General features: G+C 47.4%; 1 protein-coding gene across 1 annotated transcript; it reads left to right on the top strand.

The window, feature by feature from the left end:
- The first annotated feature begins 224 nt into the window (after positions 1–224).
- Gja5 (gap junction protein alpha 5) lies at positions 225–19,576 on the top strand. Its single transcript, XM_052179675.1, has 2 exons — positions 225–297; positions 18,140–19,576. The coding sequence occupies exon 2, from the start codon at positions 18,173–18,175 to the stop codon at positions 19,247–19,249; it is 1,077 nt and encodes a 358-aa protein (XP_052035635.1). The 5' UTR covers positions 225–297; positions 18,140–18,172; the 3' UTR covers positions 19,250–19,576.
- The last annotated feature ends 2,167 nt before the right edge of the window (positions 19,577–21,743 follow it).

Below are 21,743 nucleotides of genomic sequence, written 5' to 3'. Positions count from 1 at the left end.
AGGGCGGGGGCGGGGTGTCTTTCGCGGGACTGGTGAGGAGAAGGGAGGAGAGAGGACTTTTAAATTGAGGCAAAATTCTGAGCACAAAAGAGAGAGGAGGGAGGGACCCGGAGGGGGAAAGGGGTGGAGAGAGAAAGAGGAGGAAGAGGTGGGAGGAGGGAGGGCGATGGGATACTGGTTAAAAAGTGGGTGGGCAGGCGGGGAGCAGCCAACAGGCTCAAGAGCAAATAACCGTGGGCAGTTGAACAGCAGCCAGAGCCTGAAGAAGCCAACTCCAGGGAGGAGGGAAGGAAGCAGGTAAGAGTGGACTTGAACTTTAAAAGCTAAGCCTACACACATCAGTGGATGTGGCTCAGAGACTTGCCTCTCCGAGGCTGAGTGAGAAGCCACTCTCCCTCTGTACCTGTGAGGGGATTCCCTGCCCATCTCCGTTCCTGCCAGAGTGAAGCCTGGCTGGGTTAAGCCGGGAGGTTTAGTGGTGATCTACAGGAGCTGTAGAAATGAACCGTGAGCGGGCTTGGGTGACAGTCCGCTCCCCTCCCCGTGCAAATGCAGCGCGCTGGGGGCATCTTAAGAAGTGGGTCACTAGTCCATTTCCAGGAACTTTTGTTAAGTGGGAATTGGCCCTTTAAAACCAAGAAACCAACAGTGTTTTCCGATGTTTTCTCTAGGCATGAAATCTCTTTTGAAATGCTTTCCACAGCGTCTAAGAGAGTGCCTTGAGCTGTTGGAGGTTTTTTTTTTCTTCTTAAGGCATGTTGGATGGTTTAAAAATAATCTCTGCTTAACTTCCCGCGGCGTCTCATGTCCCCACTGTGCAGTGGCCATACACAAGAATCCACCTACCCCTGCGTCAGGTAAAGAGGCTAATGAGACCCAGAGAGGGCACCAGAGGGAGGAGGCCCGAAGGGCTCCATCTCACCAGCCTGCAGTGTGAGGCAGTGGCTGCTGTGAGCTCCTTACCTCTCTTCTGATCATGTGGCCATAGAACCCAGTCTTGGGGATGGAAATGTGGGACTGATCCCTTGGGTATATGTGACCTTGGGCGTGACACTTCCTCCTCTGGGTCTCATTGTTCTCTCATGAACCGTTGGAAGTAGGACTTTCTCTGGTCCAATTTGCAGTGACACCATGCAAAACTGTGATTCCTTGGAACCACTTAAAAAGCAACACTTGACACAATGGTTTAGGTTTACATCCTTTGTTCCCCTGGTTCCTGTACCCCCTCCCCCCAGTGCCCATCGTAGGGACCCCTGATCCCTCAGCTCATCGCTAAGGTGAGTGTTTCCTGGTCAAGGTTTAGAGATGGCTACAGAGGTCCAGGTTGGCCTTAGAGAAGAAAGGGCAGTGGACAGAGAGAGACTCACCGGAGTTTGAGACAAGACCCTGGCAGGCAGGAAGCTTCTTACCTGCCTCACTCTGAAGCTAGCAGGCCTACCTGCCTGACTTTGTCAGTAGCAGGTTAAGTGGGCTCCAACTTCTTCTCTACCCTTTGTCCTCAGAGGCCCAGCCCAGCCCAGCCCAGAGCCTGATTCACTCTTCTCTAGGGACAGCACACTGGATTTCCTACCTTCCTGTCAGGTCTCCACTCCCACCCCTGGGGCAGCAGAGCTGTGTGGAGCTTGTAACCCCTAGCTGCCCCTCCAGGCCCTTTCCTCAGTCAGCAGCTGCCAGCAAGGAATCCAGAGTGCAGAGTGGAAAACCCTAAGAGGGGTGTTTTCTGGGCCCTCTCCTTCCTACACATGTGATGTTCACAGCTCCGTGGTGCTCACCAAGTCAAGTTGTTCTGCTTTGCCACTGTCGTGGGACTTTTGTAGTGTCTGGCTGGAGACCTGACACTGGTCTCCGTCCTCATCTCTTAGCTGCCTCACTCCTATGCCCCCCTCCTACCTAAAGTCCTGTCCTAAAGTCTTAGGTCATTAAAACCAGAAGTCTCGACATGGCCAGTCAAACATGACTTGCTGGAGACAGCACCCCACTCTGCCCCCCCAACCCCCCACCCCCGTTCTTTCATCTTTCCCTGATGATCCCATTTAAGCATCTCTGCAATCCTGAGCTTTGGCAGACACCGCCCGCCTGCTCACCTGCCTGCCTGCCCCTCCTCACTTCCACTGGCTGATAGTTGTTACAGACAGTAGACTGACACAGGCTCCAGCAGTCACCGAGGCTGCCCCAGTGCCACCTGGCCTCTCAGGTAGTGGCTGAACACATCTCTGGGGATTGCCAGTTAAAGTGGGACAGGCGAGCTGCCTGTCTGTCCCTCAGGACTGACGAGGGAGACCTGCAACCCCCTGAGCCAGGGCTCTGATGTCACTAAAGTCAAGTTCTCTGCCTCCCAGGGAAGGACTGTTCCACAGGGGATTCCAGAAGCGTTCTGTATGAATGAGTGCCCGAAGGCCTGGCTCTGGGCTCAAGAGTTGACTGAGCTAGCCAGAGAGGGCAGATGCTCATTTTCCTGGAAGGCCTGGAGGTGTCTGTAAGAGAAGCAGACTTCCTTCCTATTGTGGGAAGAGGTTGACTTGTGAATGTCAGCTTAATACCACTTTCTGAATCAGTTGTTCATGGCATATTAGCAAATAACTGGCAAGAAAAATGTAGCAATCCATTCACTTTGATAAATAAACGGAGTTTTGAAGATTCAGAATCAGAGAAATTGAAATCACATAGAGGTACAAGTTTGTGTCTCAGACACAGGGCAAAAGGAAGAAGCTGGGTATAGGTTTGGAAATTAACTATGTGACATGGGGCAAATTAATGTCTCTGATGCACAGCTACAGGTAGAGAAAGTCTTCTGTCAGGCTTAGACAGCATCACATAAAGCCCATTTCCTGTTTTACATTGAACACTGGGGTTCAGGTACGTGAGTGCAGGCACCCGCTGCTGAACTACACCCCAGTCTGGTATCTTACATGGCTTCCACAATCATTGTTCAACCAATGACAAAGCAGGAAGGCCAAATCCAACCAACCTGTCCTCCGTCCCAGGCTCTTTGATTTATACCCCATTCGATACAAAAGCCCTTTCTCAATGAAGACCAGCGTGGTATCCCATTCTGAGAAGGTACTGCTCGCTTTCACGATTTACAGATAGATTCTCCCCTTATGACTATTGTTGACCCCTAAGCTAAGGGTTAGAAAGTCTGATTTGTCTCTTGACTTTGCCACTCAGCTGCAAACCTCTCACAACTGGGTAAGTTCCGGGCTCTCCAGATGTACCAACTTGGGGCTGTCAGGCCTTGGCAACCATTTCACCCAACTGCCTTTATCTATACTAGTGCATTGTGGTTCAGGGAAAAACCCGTCTGCCTAAAGCCACAGAAAAATAGCCAGAGCCGGAAAAAGCTTCCTTCGTGAGATGGTAACACTGGTGTCTGTAAAAGACTTGCAGAATTCCATGCGGACCTGAAAAGATCTTGGTTTGGAACTTCAGGAGAAGGCAGAAGTGGCAAGCTAAGATATCTCTGGTCCCCAACTTACAGAAGATAAGTTCCCTTTTCTCTCTCCAGTAGACCTAGTCATCTTGGATTCAAAGCCTTTAGCTAGGAACACATTCAAAGGGCTTTAGTTCCGCAGTCCCCCAACACATGGTCAAGTGCTAAAGGGTATATGAAGCAGGCTGGGCCCACCTTAGGAACAAGAAGAACCTGATCTGAGCAGGCCCCAGGCCCCTCTTTTCCTTAGTCTTGCTCAGAGGGTCTTGATGCCTATGAAACATCTGTCTTCCAGATTCATGAGTGTTCTTCCAACCTTCCATGCTTTCCTCATCCCTGACAGCTGCCTTCTGGTACCTAGTACCAGGAGAAACTTGCAGTGCCACTAGCCTGTTTCTTGAATCTTCAAGTTGGCTGTGATTGGGTGTAACTGGGTAATTGGGTCACAGTTGAGGGGTTTTACTGGGGCCTCCAATGTGCCAAGTAGTGTTCTAGATGCTTCCACACATTCATAAATCCATTAGTGACTGTGATTGAACATTCCCACTTGTTTTTGATCTAGAAACTGCGATCACTTGACTAAAGAGTGATGAAATCAGAGTCCTGGCCCTACTAATTCTCAGAAACCAGGAGTCTGTCATCTGGCTAAGACTATTCCTATTGTTCTTGTTATGACATGACAGCCACAAGATGCTGGAACCTGCTGTTTGGCTAGCTAGACAGCCATCACTAGACACCGCCACAACCAAGAGCTAAAAAAGGAAATAACTTTCTATATGTGAATCCTGGCCAAATGGTGGCAGATGTTGAAGAGTCTGGGGGTCCTGACCACTGTAGGTTGAGGTCCTTGAGGCAGTGACTAGTGCCAGGAACAGCTTAGGTAGGAACTGGTCTGTCAATAACACACAAGGTAATAGAAGAGACCCCCAGCTTCTTGTGAAACTGGATAAAGTACGCACAGCAGGGTTCTCGGGTTGAGATTGGCTTTCTGGATGCAAGCTCATTATACTTGGTGGGTTGTAGGAGCCTTTCTGATTCCCGAGTATAGAGACATGAAGGGAACATGCACTTTGGAATCAGATTGATAGATTCAGGTAGATTTATAGCACTTTTCTAATCATGGGACTTTGGAACAGTTACCAAACCCTTGGACCTCCATTTTCATTTCTATGAAATGGAACAATATGACTTCCCTAAGAGAGTTAATGGATGGGTTTTAAATTATGGTTTGTAAAGACTGTGCACATGGAAATACATCGTGTTCTCAGTGGTGCTGTGTGTTCTTAGGGTCCCCGTTCTACAGTCATCGGAGCGATCTCTGTGTCTTTCAGTTGTAAGGTTCTATGAGTCTATTACAAGACCATAGAGCAATATAGAAATTCAAGTATTATCATAGAGTTTTCATTTCTAATTTGCATAGAGCCTAATAAACTCCTGTGGGGTAATTAATAAGGACCTCCTGATGTTTTGTTATAAGCTACCATTTCTGTACACAACCCATGTCTAACTTCTTTTAACATCTCAAGAAGAAAATGATTGTCTTTTCCTAACATAATTCTTCCTTCACTCTGTCTGTTCCCTCTACCCTCTTGGCTTCAAAACAACAATGTGCCAGCAGGTGTCTCTGAATCATCCAATCTGCGCTTGCCAGAATAAAGTGATTAGATTTTTAAAAGAGTCAATTATCTGCCCGGGCTTGAGTGGGAGGAGAGCTGTTTTGCATACTGCATGTCACCCATCTGCCTCTTTCCTCCTCTCTCTCTCACCTCCATCTTCCTCTCCTTTACACAGTAATCAAGGTTCAGGGATAATGGCTCCCAGGCAACGTCTAGTGCTGAGGAAGTAGCTCACAGCACATGCTCAGTAGTGGCAGCTACTGTCAGGTGCCTGGTCTCATACCCTTGAGAATTTCAATCTGAGATGTAAGAATTAATTCAACTCCCAACATGACAATTGTCCCATGAGCATCCAGTCACCTCATATGACATATACAAAAGTGGCTGACTTCTGGGAGGTTTTGCTAAAGAAAGGAAGGATGGGCAGTTTGGATGGAAATGGAAATGAGCGCAGTTGTCAACACAGGGCCTTGCTTCAGGTGTTCCAGGATCAAGATTGGCTTCAACCTCAACCTCACTCTGAGCTCTAAAAGTGGGTAAGAATGGCTTCTATTCCTTTAGCTTGTCTGAGGCTTCAAGGAAAACAGTCTATAATGTTTATAGGGTATTCGGTGCACAGGAATATCTCTAAATATATATTATATTATCATTATCTATATTCTCTCTCTCTTTCTCTCTCTCTCTCTCTCTCTCTGTGTGTGTGTGTGTGTGTACATACGTGCTTGTAACACTAGATAAACTAGAAGGTGTAGTTGACAATTTCAAGGATAGTAAAGATGATTGAGACAGCTGAGTACTTAGACTAGTTTTACATGTAATTCTTCCCATGTGTCTTCAGGGGAAAACTACTACTAGGCAAGGAGAAATCAGAAAACTGCACGTGAGTGAGTAAGTCTGCAAGATCCCTGGGACGATGCGGTTTACAGCCACCTTTACTGTCTGGCATAGCACAGTCATTCATTAAACACTTTCTGCACTAAACCGAACTGGCACAGCACTCTGCCTGAGGCATTCTTTGAGGAGGCCCATTGGGTCTCTTTACAACAGAATTCTCTTCATTGGGAAGCAAGTCAACCCTTCCCATGCTGCATTCCACTGTATGATGAGCGGAATTGCAGTGGGGCCCAAGGGACTGTTACTATTACTATGAATAACAGCCTTTATGGAGAAACAGAGATCTATAAGATACTGTCCAGGCCATGTGTCACTGTCCAGAATTAGCTTCAGTGGAGTGGTTTTATAATCTAATTTTGACAAACTTAAAGTCTCCCAGTAATCTGATGGGAGGACTGAAGGAATAGTCTGTAGTGACAGTGTCTACTGTAGAGATTCAGTCCTGGTTAGCCAACCAGAGGTCTCTGTGATAGGCAGAAAGAAGGTTTAGTGGCTTCCATGTGCTTGGTGTCTGTCACGGAGCAGGAGTTACCAAGCCAGCTTTCCAGGAGACTGGCTTTCCTGGCAAGCAAAATGGCTCCTAAGTGGAGCTAACTTCTTCAGCAGCTGAGAAGGGTCAGCCTCAATTCACTTGCTGCTTGGTAGCGTGAGTCACGTGAATGCGAGCCTTCATCTACTGTTACTGTCATGGTGTGGTGGACATCCCACCAAGTGCATGGCACAACACAGGAGAGGAATTCATCCAGGAGACTACAGTGAGAGATAATACACGTCTGGTGGAGCAAAGAGCTCCCACATGTTTGTGAGACACCCCCCCCCCCAAAGACTTTCCAGTACACCCTAAGTCTCAGCTGCTGACTTGAATATCCAGAAATTGTTGTCAGATACTATGTTAGAAAGCTGGGTACATATGACCCCCAAAGAATACAGACAATTTTCAGCTATTCCTTTGGAAGGTGCTTTGTTCATTCATAACATGCACTTTTGAACAGGGGAGATGAAGGTGTTGTGATCAGAAGCATATTGGGGGACACCTGCTCCCACATGGTTTATGTTGCAGCCCTTACTGAGGGAGGGATGGAGATTACAAATCATGAAGACGTCCTTAAATCCCAAGTGTCCTTGGGGGGGGGGGCTACATCTCAGGGTCTGCCCTCCAAAGCAAGGCATGAACTGGGCATAGTGAGCTCTGTGGACTGAGAATTGCTTCAGACTCTGAGGCACAGATTCTAAAGTCTTCCTTGTTCCACCCCTGGCCTCCTAGGCAGACCCTCATTTTGTTTTCTTTGTACCCCAAAGCCATGTCAGCTCTCATCCACTGAGTTCCTTCCTGCAGCTCTCTTTGTCTGAGATGCCCTCATCTCTCCTGTATCTCCTTCACCCACTCTGTGCCCTGATCAACATCAGGTTGGGTTGTCTCCTCCAGTCCTCTCACCCACCCACCTGCTCCTGCTCTCCCTTGTAGTTAAGGGCAATGCTAATTTGCTCATCCATATGCCCCATCGCACCTCATTTCGGGTCTGTCTCTGGCTTTGTATGTGTTCCTCTGCGGGACAGTGTCTCATTAACACAGAGATGTATTGACACTTGGGTCTCTGAGTTCTAGCACTGGCCTAGAGTAAGTGACACTCCGAAAATGTTTATGAAGATGAGATGAGTTATGCTTTCCCACATACTTTACCCAGCACTATATATAGCATAGGTTACGTCAAGGGAGCATAATAAATATTTGCTTGATTGCATAAAAGCTGACCCGAGACGTTATCGCCAAACAGCAGATGCATGTCTGGGATCACTCATTGGCCCGGCATTCATGCGGATTTGTCCAGCTCTGAGTGCAGAGATCTGAGACGTGATGGGCTCCGGGCTTGGAGGGAAGCTGGAAGGAGACACAGGCGTGACGCTCTATCCGTGGGTCTTACCTGTGGGTCGCTACCCCTCTGGGGGTTGCTGACATTATGAGTCCTTACAGTAGCAGAATGACAGTTAGGAAGTAGCAATGAAATAATTTTATGACCGGAAGACACCACGGCGTAAGGAACTGTATTAAAGTGTCACAGCGTAAGGAAGGTTGAGAACCACTGCTCTAAACTGATCAGACTGAAGTCCTGGGTCTACTTCTTTAGTTCCTCTTTGTTTCTGTGATGAGCTCAGTGTATATTTCCCCCTCTGCAGAACACGCAATAATCTCCCCAAATAGAGAGGTCGTGAGGATTCATCCATCCACAGCAAACATGGAATGTCTGCAAACCTAAGGGGAAACTCAGTCCCGAAGGGAGAAAATGTGGCCCTTGCTCTCTGAGCTGGCAGGAGACGACAGAGAGGCACATTCTGAGCAGGAAAAGGTTTTAGTTGTTATAACTTAGTTTCTGAAAGGCGATCTGAACCTCCTTAGAACCACTCTGTGCTGCTGTTATTTGTATTTTCTGCTGTGATAAAATACCTCACAAAAGTAATTTATGAAAGGCATGTTTTGGCTTCTGGCTTAAGAAGAGATGCAGTTATGGAAGGAGTGGTGGTGGGGAGGTGAGAATGTTCTAGTCAGCTACTCTGTTGCTGTGATTAAGCACTGACTAAAAGCATCTTGGGAAGGAAAGGGTTTACTTGGCTTATACTTCCAAATGATAATCCATTATTGAGGGGAGCCAAGATAAGAACCTGGAGTCAGGAACTGAAGCTGAGACCATGGAGAAATGAATAGTGCTCACCGCCTTGCTCTCCGTGACTCCATCAGCCTGCTGTCTTCTACAATCCAGAGCCACCTGCCCACATCAATCATTAGTCAAGAAAACACCCCACAGACATGCCCACAGGCCACTCTGACAGTTCCTGAATTGTCTTCTGTCTCTCAAGGTGTCTCTAGTCTCCCTCCTTCCCCTCCCCTCTGTGTGTGTGTGTGTGTGTGTGTGTGTGTGTGTGTGTGTGTGTACATACTCAAGTGAGTTTCAGGTTCCCTTAAAATCCAGAAGACTGTGTCTGATACCAGGTGTAGGAAGCTGCCTGATATGGGCGCTGGGAACAGACTTTGGGTCTGCTGCAAGAGCGGGTACATGCTCTTAACTGCTGGGCCATCCTGTCAGCCCTGTGCTTTCCTGTGGGTGCTGGGGATCCAAGCTCAAGTCCTCATGCCTGCACACCACTTCTCCACCTGATCCATCGCTCTAGCCCTTCCTCAGCTAAAGATCCCCGGTTTTGCTGGAAAATCCCCAAACATATACCTATGGGCACATCTCCTAGGTGATTCTAAATCCAGGCAAGCCGACAGCAAAGTCTGAGTACTACACCACCAGATACGTTTGTTTCTTGAGTTAAGAGAGCATTTGTCGCATTTCTAATAGGGGATCTAGTGCAGTATGAATAAGGAGATGAGCCTTTTATTTTAAAGGAATTTACCGAGCATTCAAGGAGGAAAAGCTATTAAATACAAGGAAAAAAATATCATGTGGGGACTGAAGCTGCCCAAATATTGTTCTCATACTCAGAGCAGTGGTGGATTCAGAGGACACAGGAAAGTGGTTGTGGGTTGGCTGGATGACAAGAACAATTCAGAGAACAAATCTAAGGCAGCATTTAAGTACCAGAATGTACCCTACGTATTGGGTGGTAGTTTAGAGACTGGGAGACATCAAAGAGATGGGGCCAATTTAGAAGACTTCTCCATTTCATCCTTCATCTGTGGAACAAAAGGAAGAGGTCCTGATCATGAGTTTATGACTTACCTAGTTGTCATTTTGAGTTTTCTTTTTAATAAAACTATTAGCTGTGTAGGGCACAATAATGTAGTGTCCTCCGGACACTCTATTGGACCAGAGCACCCCCTGAGCTTCATAAGAGCCAAGCCATTCATGAAGCCAAGGCCTAAAATGATCCATTCTAGCTCTACATAAAATCCTTGGCCCCTTCAAGACTAGCCAAGTGTTAGTAATGTTATGCTGCTGTGACAAGATACCCGATCAAGTTAAACAACTCAAGTTAAAAGAAAAATCTTGTTTTGGTTCATGGTTTCAGAGATTTCAGTCCATGCTTGGCTTTGTTGTTATTAGATCTGTGACAAGACAGGGACGTCAAGTTATAAGAACATAGCAGAGGAAAGCTGCTCACCTTCCGACAGCCAGAGAGGGGGGAGGGAAGAGAAATAAGAAATGAGGGAATGTGCAGAAGGCATCTAGGGACAAGAGTGACTTTAGTGTCACACTCAAAGTGACCTATACTTGAAATGAGCTATTTCCTCCAACTCAGTCCATGTTCCTAATAGCACATTCTGCTATGATCTCATAAATGGACTAATTCATTGATGATGTTAACACCCCTTAATCCAAGCACCTCCAATTACCTCCACCAGTTGGGGACCAGGCCTTCAGTGAAGCATGAGATTTGGGGGGAAGACAGTTCATTTCCAAATTCTAGCACTACTGTGTGACCCTATTCCTGGGGGCACATGAATAGATGTCTGCTCACCTGACCTAGGGACCAAGGACATACCAAAGTTCAGATAGATACCACCAGAGTCCAACTTGACAAACTGATGAATTTTATTGGGGTTACTTACAGAAATATGGTGAGAGGGTTACTTACAGGAATAGTAATGGCTCGAAGACAGTTCCGTTGCCAAAAGTTCATGCCAGCGTGGGTAACAGTTCATAAAAGTTGGAAACCTGGAGCTCACTACACAATTTGTAGGCAGCATGACAATTTAGAAAATGTCTCTTTTGAACAACAGGTAGCTGGAACTTCTTGCATGAAGCTCAGCTAGTCTCTGCCTTTTCCAGGCAGCTTGGATGATCTGAGAATCTTCTGGCATCTCAGGAAGTCTGAGAGTCTCTTAGCTGTCCTTCCTGCTGAAGTACACTTGGAGGGGAGAGGCATAGTGTACCTTGTCAGTTTCAGGGACCTCCTGAAGATGTTGAGTCGTTGATTTTCTATGTATTAATGAGCTTCTGTGCAGGATGGAATATTTCAGCCCTCTTTAGAACATTCTGTGTCTTAGGGAGCCTCCTGACAAGATGGTTTTATGTTAGAGGAAACAATTACACACAACAAACACTCCACACCATCATACAAATATTGCCAGACAAGTTACCTCGTGAGCCATTTAAAATTCACTTGCCCTAATATATAAGCATTGAGATAGGATGTCGAAGATATCTAGACAGAAGATACTTTACAGCTGAGAGAGGTACATTTTCTCCGGTGTCCTGTGGATCACCTCTTCTAGCTCAGAGATTTCAGTTTTGCTCAGTTGTAGAGAGCTATGAAACACAGTAAGTTATCCACGGCTATTTGAATGGCCCTGGTCCAACAAGACCCTGTGCGGACCCAGTGAACCAGCCTCAGGCTCCCAACAAACGTCCAATAGCTTCTTGCTCTTAATGTATTAACATTAACATTGGTGGATTAACATGGTATCACACAGCATGTTTTGTTCAGAGTATGCATTTCGCTTCTCTCTGCAGGGAAAATAAAGGCAGTTACGCTAAGCAAAAGCAAAAAAAGAATCTTTTCTTGCCTCTCCTTCATGTTGAATTCTCAGTACCTAGATGATGTAGCACTTACAAGCACCACCCAAAACAACCATTACAAGATTGGATGAGGCAAAGAATATTCTAGTTGGCAGAAAGAAGAGGTGCTGATGCAAAGATGTGAGGAAGTGATATCTATCTATCTATCTATCTATCTATCTATCTATCTATCTATCTATCTATCTATCATCTATCTGCATGCCCAGAGAATTGGGCATCTTAAGTGGTGAGTGTGAAAGGCAAACAGTGAGGAAGAGATGGAATCAGACAGTGCTATGAAGGGCCTCATAGGGCAGATTTGAGTTTGAACTTCAAAGTAGTGGGAGGTCAGCGAGGAAGCAGTGAGGGAAGTTAGCATTGTGCCCACTGGATTTCCTCAAGGTATGGGCAACTTTCTTCAGCCCCTCCCCCCACACACTTCCTGTCAAAAAACATATCATATCTAGAAAGCATTTCGTGTGCTCTATGCCCAGACAACTCACTCAGTGACTGATCTACAAATTTCTTTGGCTGAGGTTGTCTGGGCCCCTGAGAAACTCAGTGTAGCTACAAAATTGGCTCTGTCCATGGGTGTTTCACATTTAAACCCGAGCAGCTGGGACATGAGGCAATCTAACGGTGTTCTGACATAGTCTGGAGGTCAGAGGAAGTCATAGGAGAAAGGTTCCCCATCTTATTTCCTCTGCCCGGGGTCTGCTCACCCCCCACACCTCCCTAGATAACGTCTATTATCTCCTCATCCTTCCTAATACCATGTTTCAGGTTTTTCAAATATTTTAGTTTTCAACCTGGGCATTGCATCTTCCAGGTGCCACCCCTTGACTCCAGCAAGGGACCCAGCAGTCAAACCCCTTGATGGACCAGACCAAAGCGTCACAGTGGTTGTCTGGAATTATTTTTATACTTCCTTGGGGACTTGCATGGAATGAGTGACAGAGAGAAAAGACCAAGAGAAAATTCCTCAGGGATTAAGTGTGGGATACTGCTCCCAAACCCTGGAAGAATGTATCATTTATTTTTATTTCCTTTGAATGTCTTGTCTTCTTCTCCTGCCCCTCCCCTTCCGGTCCTCCCTTCTTCTGCCCCTCCCCTTCCGGTTTTCCCTTCCATTTCTCTTTGCTCTGTTGTAACACACGTTCTCCTTTTCTTTGTCCTAACTAGAGTCTAGTTAGTCATGGCTTTGTTTCTCATATGCTGAGCTCCGTGCTCAACACTGTTTCTATGTCAGCCGAGTCCCGCCTCTCCGTCCTCCTTCGCAGGCGAGAACAGCAGAACCTTTTGTTCAAGCTCAGCACGGACCAACAGGAACTTGAAGGCTGAATAACTCCTACACCTGTGCTCTCTTAACTCGAAATTATATGGTTTCTTCTCTTCCATTTCCAACTTACCACTCTCATTTTCATTTCTTAAAGATTATTTTATTTTTAATCATGTGTGCAAGTGGATGCAGATGCCCAAAGCACCTGGAGAAAGCATTGGGTCCGCTGAAGTTGGAGTTGCAGGTGTTTGTGAGTGTTGGGAACCGAACTCCAGTCCTCTGCAGGAGCTGTACACACTCTAACTGCTGATGGTCTCCCAGCCTTCGTTGCATTTTCTCTGCATGACTACTGTCCAACTCCCCTCCCGTCTCTCCCCTTTCTGTCACTCATGGTGCCTGATTGGTACACAGCTATGGCTGCCACTGAAGGTGCTCAGCCACACACTATGCCCAGAAGAGATGACGGATTATTCAAACCCTTATCTAATCTGCCATTTTCCTTTTGAGAAAAATGCTCTACAGCTTCCTGTCCTTGGAGGCTGAAGGAATGGGCCCTCCACTACCTGAAGGACAGATGTCTAATTACAGCCCAGAAGGAAAGCCTCAAGACTTTGTGTAAGATACATAAAGAAGCAGAAATACGTCTCTTCTCATTCCCAGAGGGGGAGAGAAGTCAGAGCCACGGCTGCTCATCATCCAGGTGTCTGTGGTCAGGGAAGCCAGGGCCGTGGGATGCAGCACAAAGAATGTCCTATGGGGCTGGAAAGACGACGCTGTGGTTGAGAGCTTACTCTTCCATAAAGACCGGAGTTCAGTGACCCCCACCCACATCGGGTGACTTAGAACTGCCTGTAACTCCAGCCCCAGGGGATCTGGGTGCCTCTGGCTTTACACACACACACACACACACACACACACACACACACGCACGCACGCACGCACGCACACACACACACACGCACGCACAATTAAAACAAAAAGAATGTTCTATGGGAACTAGAATAGTTGTAAAACATGAAGATTGGAATTGTGAAACTTCTATGGTCTCACTCTGATATGTTTTATTACTGTAGGAGTCTCTCTCTCATATCTGTGGATTAGAAATAGTTGAGGGTTTTTACTGTAAGGGCATTTGGTATCCACAGAAGAGCCCTGGATGTACATAAGTTGGTTCGGAGGCCTCGGGCCACTGGGCAGCATCTCTGAGATTCTCTGGGCAGCCTCAGGCTCACATCGCCCCTCCACAGGCAGGAAGTGGCGGAGACAAGAAAGACTGTGAGAGGGCTGGAAAATTCTTTCCCAGAGCTCCTTCCACATGTGGCTGCCCCAGGCCTCGGTGGCTTGCAACAACTTTGTTAGAGACTGAGAAAATGCCATCTGAATTTTTTCTAGATTTATTATTTATTGTATTTTGCGTGTGAGTGTTTTACTTGTATGTATGTATGTATGTTTACTGTGTGCCTGGTGCACACAGGGGCCAGGAGAGGGTCTCGGATCCCTTGAGACTGATAGGTTGTTGTAAGCTACCATGTGGGTCCTAGAAACTGAACCTGGGTCCTCTGTAGGAGCAACAAACATTCTTAACTAACCACTGAGCAACCTCTCCGGCTCCATCTGTCTGGGTTGTTCAGTGTGCTGAAGGATACGGGCAAGGAACAAGGAATTGGCTTACTCTTGGGCAGGAAACTCCAGTGCCTCTTACTCTTCTTTTGCTCAGCTAAGATCTTTTAAGCACCTACTTTGGACTGATCTGTGAAAGACAGAAGAAAAGATGTTATCTGTTCTCAAAATCTCCCTGCTGGGAAGAAGGTTAAAGTGCTGGGAAGGATACCCTGAGTATCACCATGGTAGCTGAGGAGGGAGCATGGGGACCTAGAGAGAGGGGATGGATCCAGCTCTGGGTGCTGAGCAGGGAGCACGGGGACCTAGAGAGAGGGTGATGGATCCAATTCTGGGTGCTGAGCAGGGAGCACGGGGACCTAGAGAGAGGTTCAGGGCTGTGTGAGAAGCTGGAAGGACAGTGTCTTAGTCACTGTTTCATTGCTGTGAAGAGACACCATAACCAAGGCAACTCTTAAAAACAAAAGCATTTAATTGGAGGCGTGTTTACCATTGTAGAGGGTTAGTCCATGATCATCATGAGGGAAGAAGACAGGCATGGGCCTAGAGCTTTATATTCTACATACTGCCTGAGAGCTTTCCATTCTGATCCACAGGTGGTGGGGGTTGGGGGTGGGGGGGAAGAGTAGATGAGGGGAGGGGAGGGAAATGGAAAGGAGGGGAGGGGAGGAGAGGAGGAGAGACTAGGCCTGGTGAGGGCTTTTGAAACCACAAAGCCTACACCCAGTGACACACCTCCTCCAGTAAGGCCACGCCTCCTAACCTTTCCCAAATGATCCCACTAACTGGGGACCAAGCATTCAAACATATGATCCTACTGGGGCCCAGTCTCATTCAAACCACCACAGAGCCTCTGGGAATCGGATAGGACTTGGTATGGATGGACAAAGGAAATTGTATGACCTTTTATAAGCAGAACCCTTAGCAAATGGGGCCACAGCTGCAATGACTGCACCATGGCACCGACCTGAAGAGCGTTGTCATACTGCCTGCCGCTTGTGGAAGTTGAAGGTGGGGACCTACTGAGAAACTGTGGCACCTTTAGAGAGACCAGGATGTGCTTTTGTTTGCTGCCTTTCTGCATAGCTAGTGCTTTCCAGATGGTTCTGATCAGTGGGCGCTGCCTCTGGAGAAGCCAAGCTTGCGATCCCTGCCCTCGGTCCTGTCCTCCTCCACCTCATCTTGCCTTTTGGAGTCAGAGAAAGAAATTATTTTCTGTCCAACACCCATTCAAAACATATGGACCATGTACAGCGTGAATTTCAGAACATCACATTCCTCACCTCATTCGATCCTCCAGCTCCTCTGGTCCAGCTCCTCCAAGCTCCACTTGAATGAAAGCAAACGGACTCCGTGAATCAAGTGCTCAAATGCACGTGGCAGAGTCCGTGTGCAGTTTCCCGACTCCAGCCATAGTGCCTGTCCTCCTGGCCGAAATCATCTGAAATGCTTGCTGCAAACCAGATTTCTAAGCCGTCACACCATTAGATATAAGAATGGAGTAGAAGTGAATATTTTGGGGAAAGAGCTGACATATACTTACTTTTCAGGAATTAGCTTTATTAGAAGCAAGGTTCTAGAAACTGAGGTAAGGGAGTATTAGAAAGGAACTATGCAGGGCTGGAGAGATGTTTCATGAGGAAAGAAGACTGGCTACTCTTCCAGAGGACTGGGATTCAATTCCCAGCACCCCTATGGTGGTTGACAACTGTCTGCAACACCAGTCCCAGGGATATGGAGCCCTCTTCTGGCCTCTGTGGGCATTGAATACACATGGTGCACAGACCATGTGTATAGCAAAACACCAAACACAAAGAAAGAAAAAAGGAAGGAAGGAAGGAAGGAAGGAAGGAAGGAAGGAAGGAAGGAAGGAAGGAAGGAAAAGAACAAGACAATTATACTGACAACAACATAACAAGGCCTCCGAGGAGACAATCAAACTAAGAGCTTCGCTAAGAGGGTTAGCGTAAAGAAAGCCGAGAGGGCCTGAGGGGTGGCTCTGTGGCTAAGGACGCTCACTGCTCTCATGGAGGGCCCAGGTTTGGTTCTCAGCACGCACATGAGAGCTCAGAGCTCTAGTTCCAGGTAACCCAGTGCCTCTTCTTCACTCCCTGGGTATCAGGAGCACATATGGTACGAAAGCATACATACCTGTGGGCAAAACACTTATAAATGAAAAACAAAAGTAAGTCATTTTGTAAAAGAAAAATAAGTGAGGTAGCCATTATGATAAATGAGGGTGAGGGAGACCCTGAGGGAAAATCTCAGAGGAATCCCTAAACACAGGAAACAACTGGCTTTTATATCCTTAATGGGTGTGGGACTTTTCATCTTACTTGATTTAACTCAGCATATGCGCATGACAAAGAGTGTGGAGGAACCAGGTTCTGGTTGAGACCATTAATTGGTATAGCCTGTTGTTAGGCTATACCACAAGTCTTCTTATCTCCATCCCAGGAACTGGGGGTGGTGGGTGTGGGGTCTGTGCCGCTTAGAGAGACTGATGTCTTAAAAGATCATCTTCTGAAGTAGAGTCTGGGGATGAGACATGGACTCTACATTGTAACACACACATCTTACATGATGTCTAGATCCTTCCTGGTGATGTCATGCTTTAACCGGCTTAGAAGCTCCTCTCTAGTTTTTGAATGGGAGGGTACTTTTCATGACTCTTGGCTTAAGAAAATTGCACAGTTTTCATTTTTAGTTATTTGATTGTTTTGTGTGCCTGTGCAAGTGTGTGTGTGTGTGTGTGAGAGAGAGAGAGAGAGAGAGAGAGAGAGAGAGAGAGTTCATGTGCCCAGAAAGCATGCAGCATCCCATGAAGACAGAAGAAGACATTGAATTCCCCAGAGCTGAAATAGCAGGAGGTTGCTAGCTGTCACGTGGGTACTAGAAACCAAACCTGAGCCCCCCAAGCCCAGACAAGAGCAGCAAGTGCTCTTAACTGTTGAGCCATCTCTCTCTAGGCCCTGTCCTCATTCAATTTATGTTTTAAAAAAGTAAATTAAACTCACCTGACCCCCAACCCCTTCCCTTTAATTTCTCCCACCACTTCATCTGCTTTTTTAAATTATTTATTTATTTGTTTATTTATTCATTTATTCATTCATTTATTCATTCATTTATTTATTCATTTATTTATTCATTCATTCATTCATTCATTCATTCATTTATTTATTTTGGCTGAGCGCATTTAGCACTGCCACTGTGAGCATGGGCAAAGCCACCCACTGCAGCACTGGCAGCTCTCGAGGTAAATCTCTGAAGAAAACTGTCTCTTGCCCAGAGACCATCAGTTGCCAGTAGCTCCTCAGCTAGGGATAGGACTTCGCGACTCCCATCCCCATCCAGGCCTGGACTCTGTCTGGCTTGAGTTTGCAATCAAACTCCTCTGTCAGTTCGGGGGGTACAAAAGTGAGTCGGACTGATTCTAATTCCAGAGGCTCAGGTCACATCACAAAAGACACAAACAGCCTCTAGAAAGTAGAGGGTCTTTTTTAGATATGTAAAATTTATATTAAACCATCCACAAATCATTTTTGTTTTTGAGACAGGATCATGAGTAGCCTAGCTAGCCTCTAGCTAATTCCCTATGAGCCCACAGGAAACTTGAACTTCTGATCCTCTGCTTCCCTTTCCCAAGTGCTGGGATTACAGGTGTGCACCATTGTACCCAGCAAGAGTTACACTTCCTTAAAGAACACATTGGTGTGGTTGAGTGGCCCAGAGCATGATGGGACCTTCTAAACCTCTTGAAACACCCCTCATGAACATCTTTCTCTTTCTGTTCTGTTTGCAGAAGGTTCGCCATCAGTCTCCTACCCTTGGCAAGATGGGTGACTGGAGCTTCCTAGGGGAGTTCCTGGAGGAGGTCCACAAGCACTCTACAGTCATCGGCAAGGTCTGGCTCACCGTCCTGTTCATTTTCCGCATGCTGGTCCTGGGCACCGCTGCTGAGTCCTCCTGGGGAGATGAGCAGGCTGATTTCCGGTGTGATACCATTCAGCCTGGTTGCCAGAATGTCTGCTACGACCAAGCCTTCCCCATCTCCCACATTCGTTATTGGGTACTGCAGATCATCTTTGTGTCCACGCCATCTCTAGTGTACATGGGCCACGCCATGCACACTGTGCGCATGCAGGAAAAGCAGAAGTTACGGGATGCTGAGAAAGCTAAAGAGGCTCACGGCACGGGCGCCTATGAGTACCCGGTAGCCGAGAAGAGCGAGCTGACCTGCTGGAAGGAGGTGAACGGGAAGATTGTCCTCCAGGGCACCCTACTCAACACCTATGTCTGCACCATTCTGATCCGCACCACTATGGAGGTGGCCTTCATCGTGGGCCAGTACCTCCTCTATGGGATCTTCCTGGACACCCTGCACGTCTGCCGCAGGAGTCCCTGTCCCCACCCAGTCAATTGTTATGTCTCGAGGCCCACAGAGAAGAACGTCTTCATTGTCTTTATGATGGCTGTGGCTGGACTGTCTCTGTTTCTCAGCCTGGCGGAACTCTACCACCTGGGCTGGAAGAAGATCCGACAGCGCTTCGTCAAGTCCCGGCAGGGTGTGGACAAGCATCAGCTTCTTGGCCCCTCCGCCAGCCTGGTCCAGAGCCTCACTCCTCCTCCTGACTTCAGTCAGTGCCTGAAGAACAGCCCCGGTGAGAAATTCTTCGGTGACTTCAGTAATAACATGGGCTCCCAGAAGAATCCGGATGCTCTGGTCAATGAGGAAGTGCCAAACCAGGGGCAGATTTCTGGGGAAGATTTCATCCGCATGCACTATAGCCAGAAGCCCGAGCAGCCCAGTGGAGCCTCTGCGGGCCACCGCCTTCCTCAGGGCTACCATACTGACAAGCGCCGCCTTAGTAAGGCCAGTAGCAAAGCAAGGTCAGATGACCTGTCAGTGTGACCCTCCTCTCAGGGAGAGCCAGTCCCAAGAGGGATCTAAGGAGGTGAGGCGGGGAAGAAGCAGTCTCTCGCGACTGTATACTCTCCTCAGCACCGCTCTGCTCCTTCTGTCCCGGTCTGGCTTGCTCATTATCCTCGAAATTACAGTTCTGAGTATTCTCAAAGACTGGACTACTTACTCCTCAAGTTCCATCCCCTCCTCATCCTCTGCCAGTATTCACAGTGAAGCCTTTCAAGTGGGTTATTGAATATAGTGGAGGCAGGAACGGGAACTATGGCAAAATCTGGTCTAGGGAGACAGACATGAAGATTCAACCAGATAGACGTCCCCCCCCCCCCCCCCCCCCCCGCCAAGTCTTGTCTTCTTTGGTACTATGCCCACCTTTTTTTTTTAGGAGCCCAAGGTTAAGAGTATTCATCAAATAATCTGCCTTATATCATTCCTTTGAATCCGTTGTTTCCATGTGCCTGCTGTAGGAGGTAACTGTGGGCTGCCCTTGGCTGCATCTCCGTCCTCCCAGTCTTAAAGCGGTATCCTTGGTCGTCGGCCAGCATCAGCCTTACAAGTGCCTTGGTATGCACCTTTGGCAAGCATTTCATGTTGATGATGTCACAGCCTTACTGCCAGGCTAGACACCCAGCTCATACGAGTGCCAAGACCTCTGGAAGTCACTGTGCACATGAGCATCGCTAAAACTGCCACCAGCTGTCATCCTGCAGTCCGTTACAGTTCAACCTAATGATAGAAACATCACTCGGTGTTCCTCTAAAATCTCTGTTAACAGGACTGTCCGAAGTCGCCATCCTCTCTTGGATCCTGGCCAGACGTACCAGCCACCAAGTTTAGTGGAATTTTCCCAGGATTTAGTGAGACAAAGGGAGCACCGTGCTTCTCAGGTTCTTCTGGGGGGGAGGGGAGGGCACAATTCTGCTGTGAGAATAAAAAAGTGGGGGAGGGACGCTGGAAAACTATTTTCCCTTTGTGTGTGCCTCCCAGTGTCGACAGCTTTGAATGCCGAGAGGGGAGGTGATGCAACCAAGGCCCAATCTCGCTCTTAGAGGCATCAAGGAGACGCGGAAGCACAAAGGGATCTCCAGTTGGTCTGGGCAAGGCCCTTATTTAGTGCAGATATTCCTATGTTTTCTTGGTACCCCTAGGTACAACAGGGGACAACTGTAGAAAATCCCTGCCTTCCTTGGGGTCTATCCTGGGCTAGCTACTGAGTGGATCCACCTTATGCAGATGAAAGATGCTCTGCCTCAGATACAAAGATTTACAGACATGATGCTCTCTCTCTCTGTATGTGTGTGTGTGTGTGCCTATGTGTGTGCTTGTGTGTGCATGCAGACAGAATGGTGAAGAAGAGCCCTGAAGACCGGTAAGGAAACAGAGAAACTTGGCTCTTTCTGCCTCCTCAGTTGTTCAGCAGGTGGGCTGAGCTTCCTTCTTAATCAGCCTAAAAAGTACAGGAGGGTGAAGGTTCCGAGGTCAATCCCTGCCCCGGTGTCCCATGTCTGGGTCCCTCTGCTGGTATTTGGATAGAAAGAAATGACTGAAGATACTTGGGAAAGGAAGGCTGGCTGTCGCAGCCCCAGCACATTCATCCATTCCCGACCCCAGCACTAAGATTCTCTGGTCTTCTGGTTATGGAATGTGTGTCTGTTTTCTGAAATGGGGTTTTTGAATTAGAAAATTTGAGACTAGTCTTTGATGGTGAGGTTTTTAGAAGAGAAGGAGGAAATAATATGTGTGACTGGTTTTAAATAAAATCTGTCTCTACATGTTAACTCTGGCTTGTGTCTCCTTTGGACTGTGGCTTTAAGGGGGTGGCAGACTTGGTGGGGAAGGGAGACCATGGAGTCAGACACACAGGGGTTAAAAGCCCAGCTGCTGGTCTCCACCTGCAGCACAGCACAGCGAGCTCCCCCACATCTGAGGTTTCTTATTCACCTGTGAACCCATCTAGTGACGTCCACTCCATTAGGCTGTGGAGTGAGAGGCAGCCAAGGAATAGAAGAGCAGATTCTCTCAGGCATGAGAGTTTGCAGTTGAGGAACAATTGTTATTATTTTCAGTACAGAGTGATGGAGAACCCAAAATACTAAGGGATAGTTCTAGGCCTTCCTCTTTTGGAGCTCACAGCGTGATCTACCTGAAGTGATCAAATGAACTCACATAAAGGACACAATTAGGGAGCACCCAGGAGATGGCTCAGTGGATAAGAGTATTTGCTATGCAAGTATGAGGACTTGAGTTCAAATCCCAGCACCTGCATGAAAAGCTAGGCATGGCCATTATTAGCATGTAAACCTAGCACTGTGGGGTGGAGACAAGGATTGCTGAGCCTAGCTCTGGGTTTAGGGAACAGAGGTAATAGGCTAGGCTACCTTATGTTCTCCTTATGTTCACCTGTGTATATGTATGTGTATCCTGCACCATATACCATATCCCACAGATATCAACCACATAGTCACATACACACACATACACACAC

This window comes from Apodemus sylvaticus, chromosome 4 (genome assembly GCF_947179515.1).
Source record: "Apodemus sylvaticus chromosome 4, mApoSyl1.1, whole genome shotgun sequence".
Classification (NCBI taxonomy): Eukaryota; Metazoa; Chordata; class Mammalia; order Rodentia; family Muridae; genus Apodemus; species Apodemus sylvaticus.
The sequence above is the reverse complement of the archived record's forward strand: the minus strand, read 5'-3'. Positions and strand labels throughout refer to the sequence as shown.

Bases quoted from the DNA above. Each gene is read 5' to 3' on its own strand.
- Gja5 (XM_052179675.1), top strand. From the start codon at position 18,173: ATGGGTGACTGGAGCTTCCTAGGGGAGTTCCTGGAGGAGGTCCACAAG.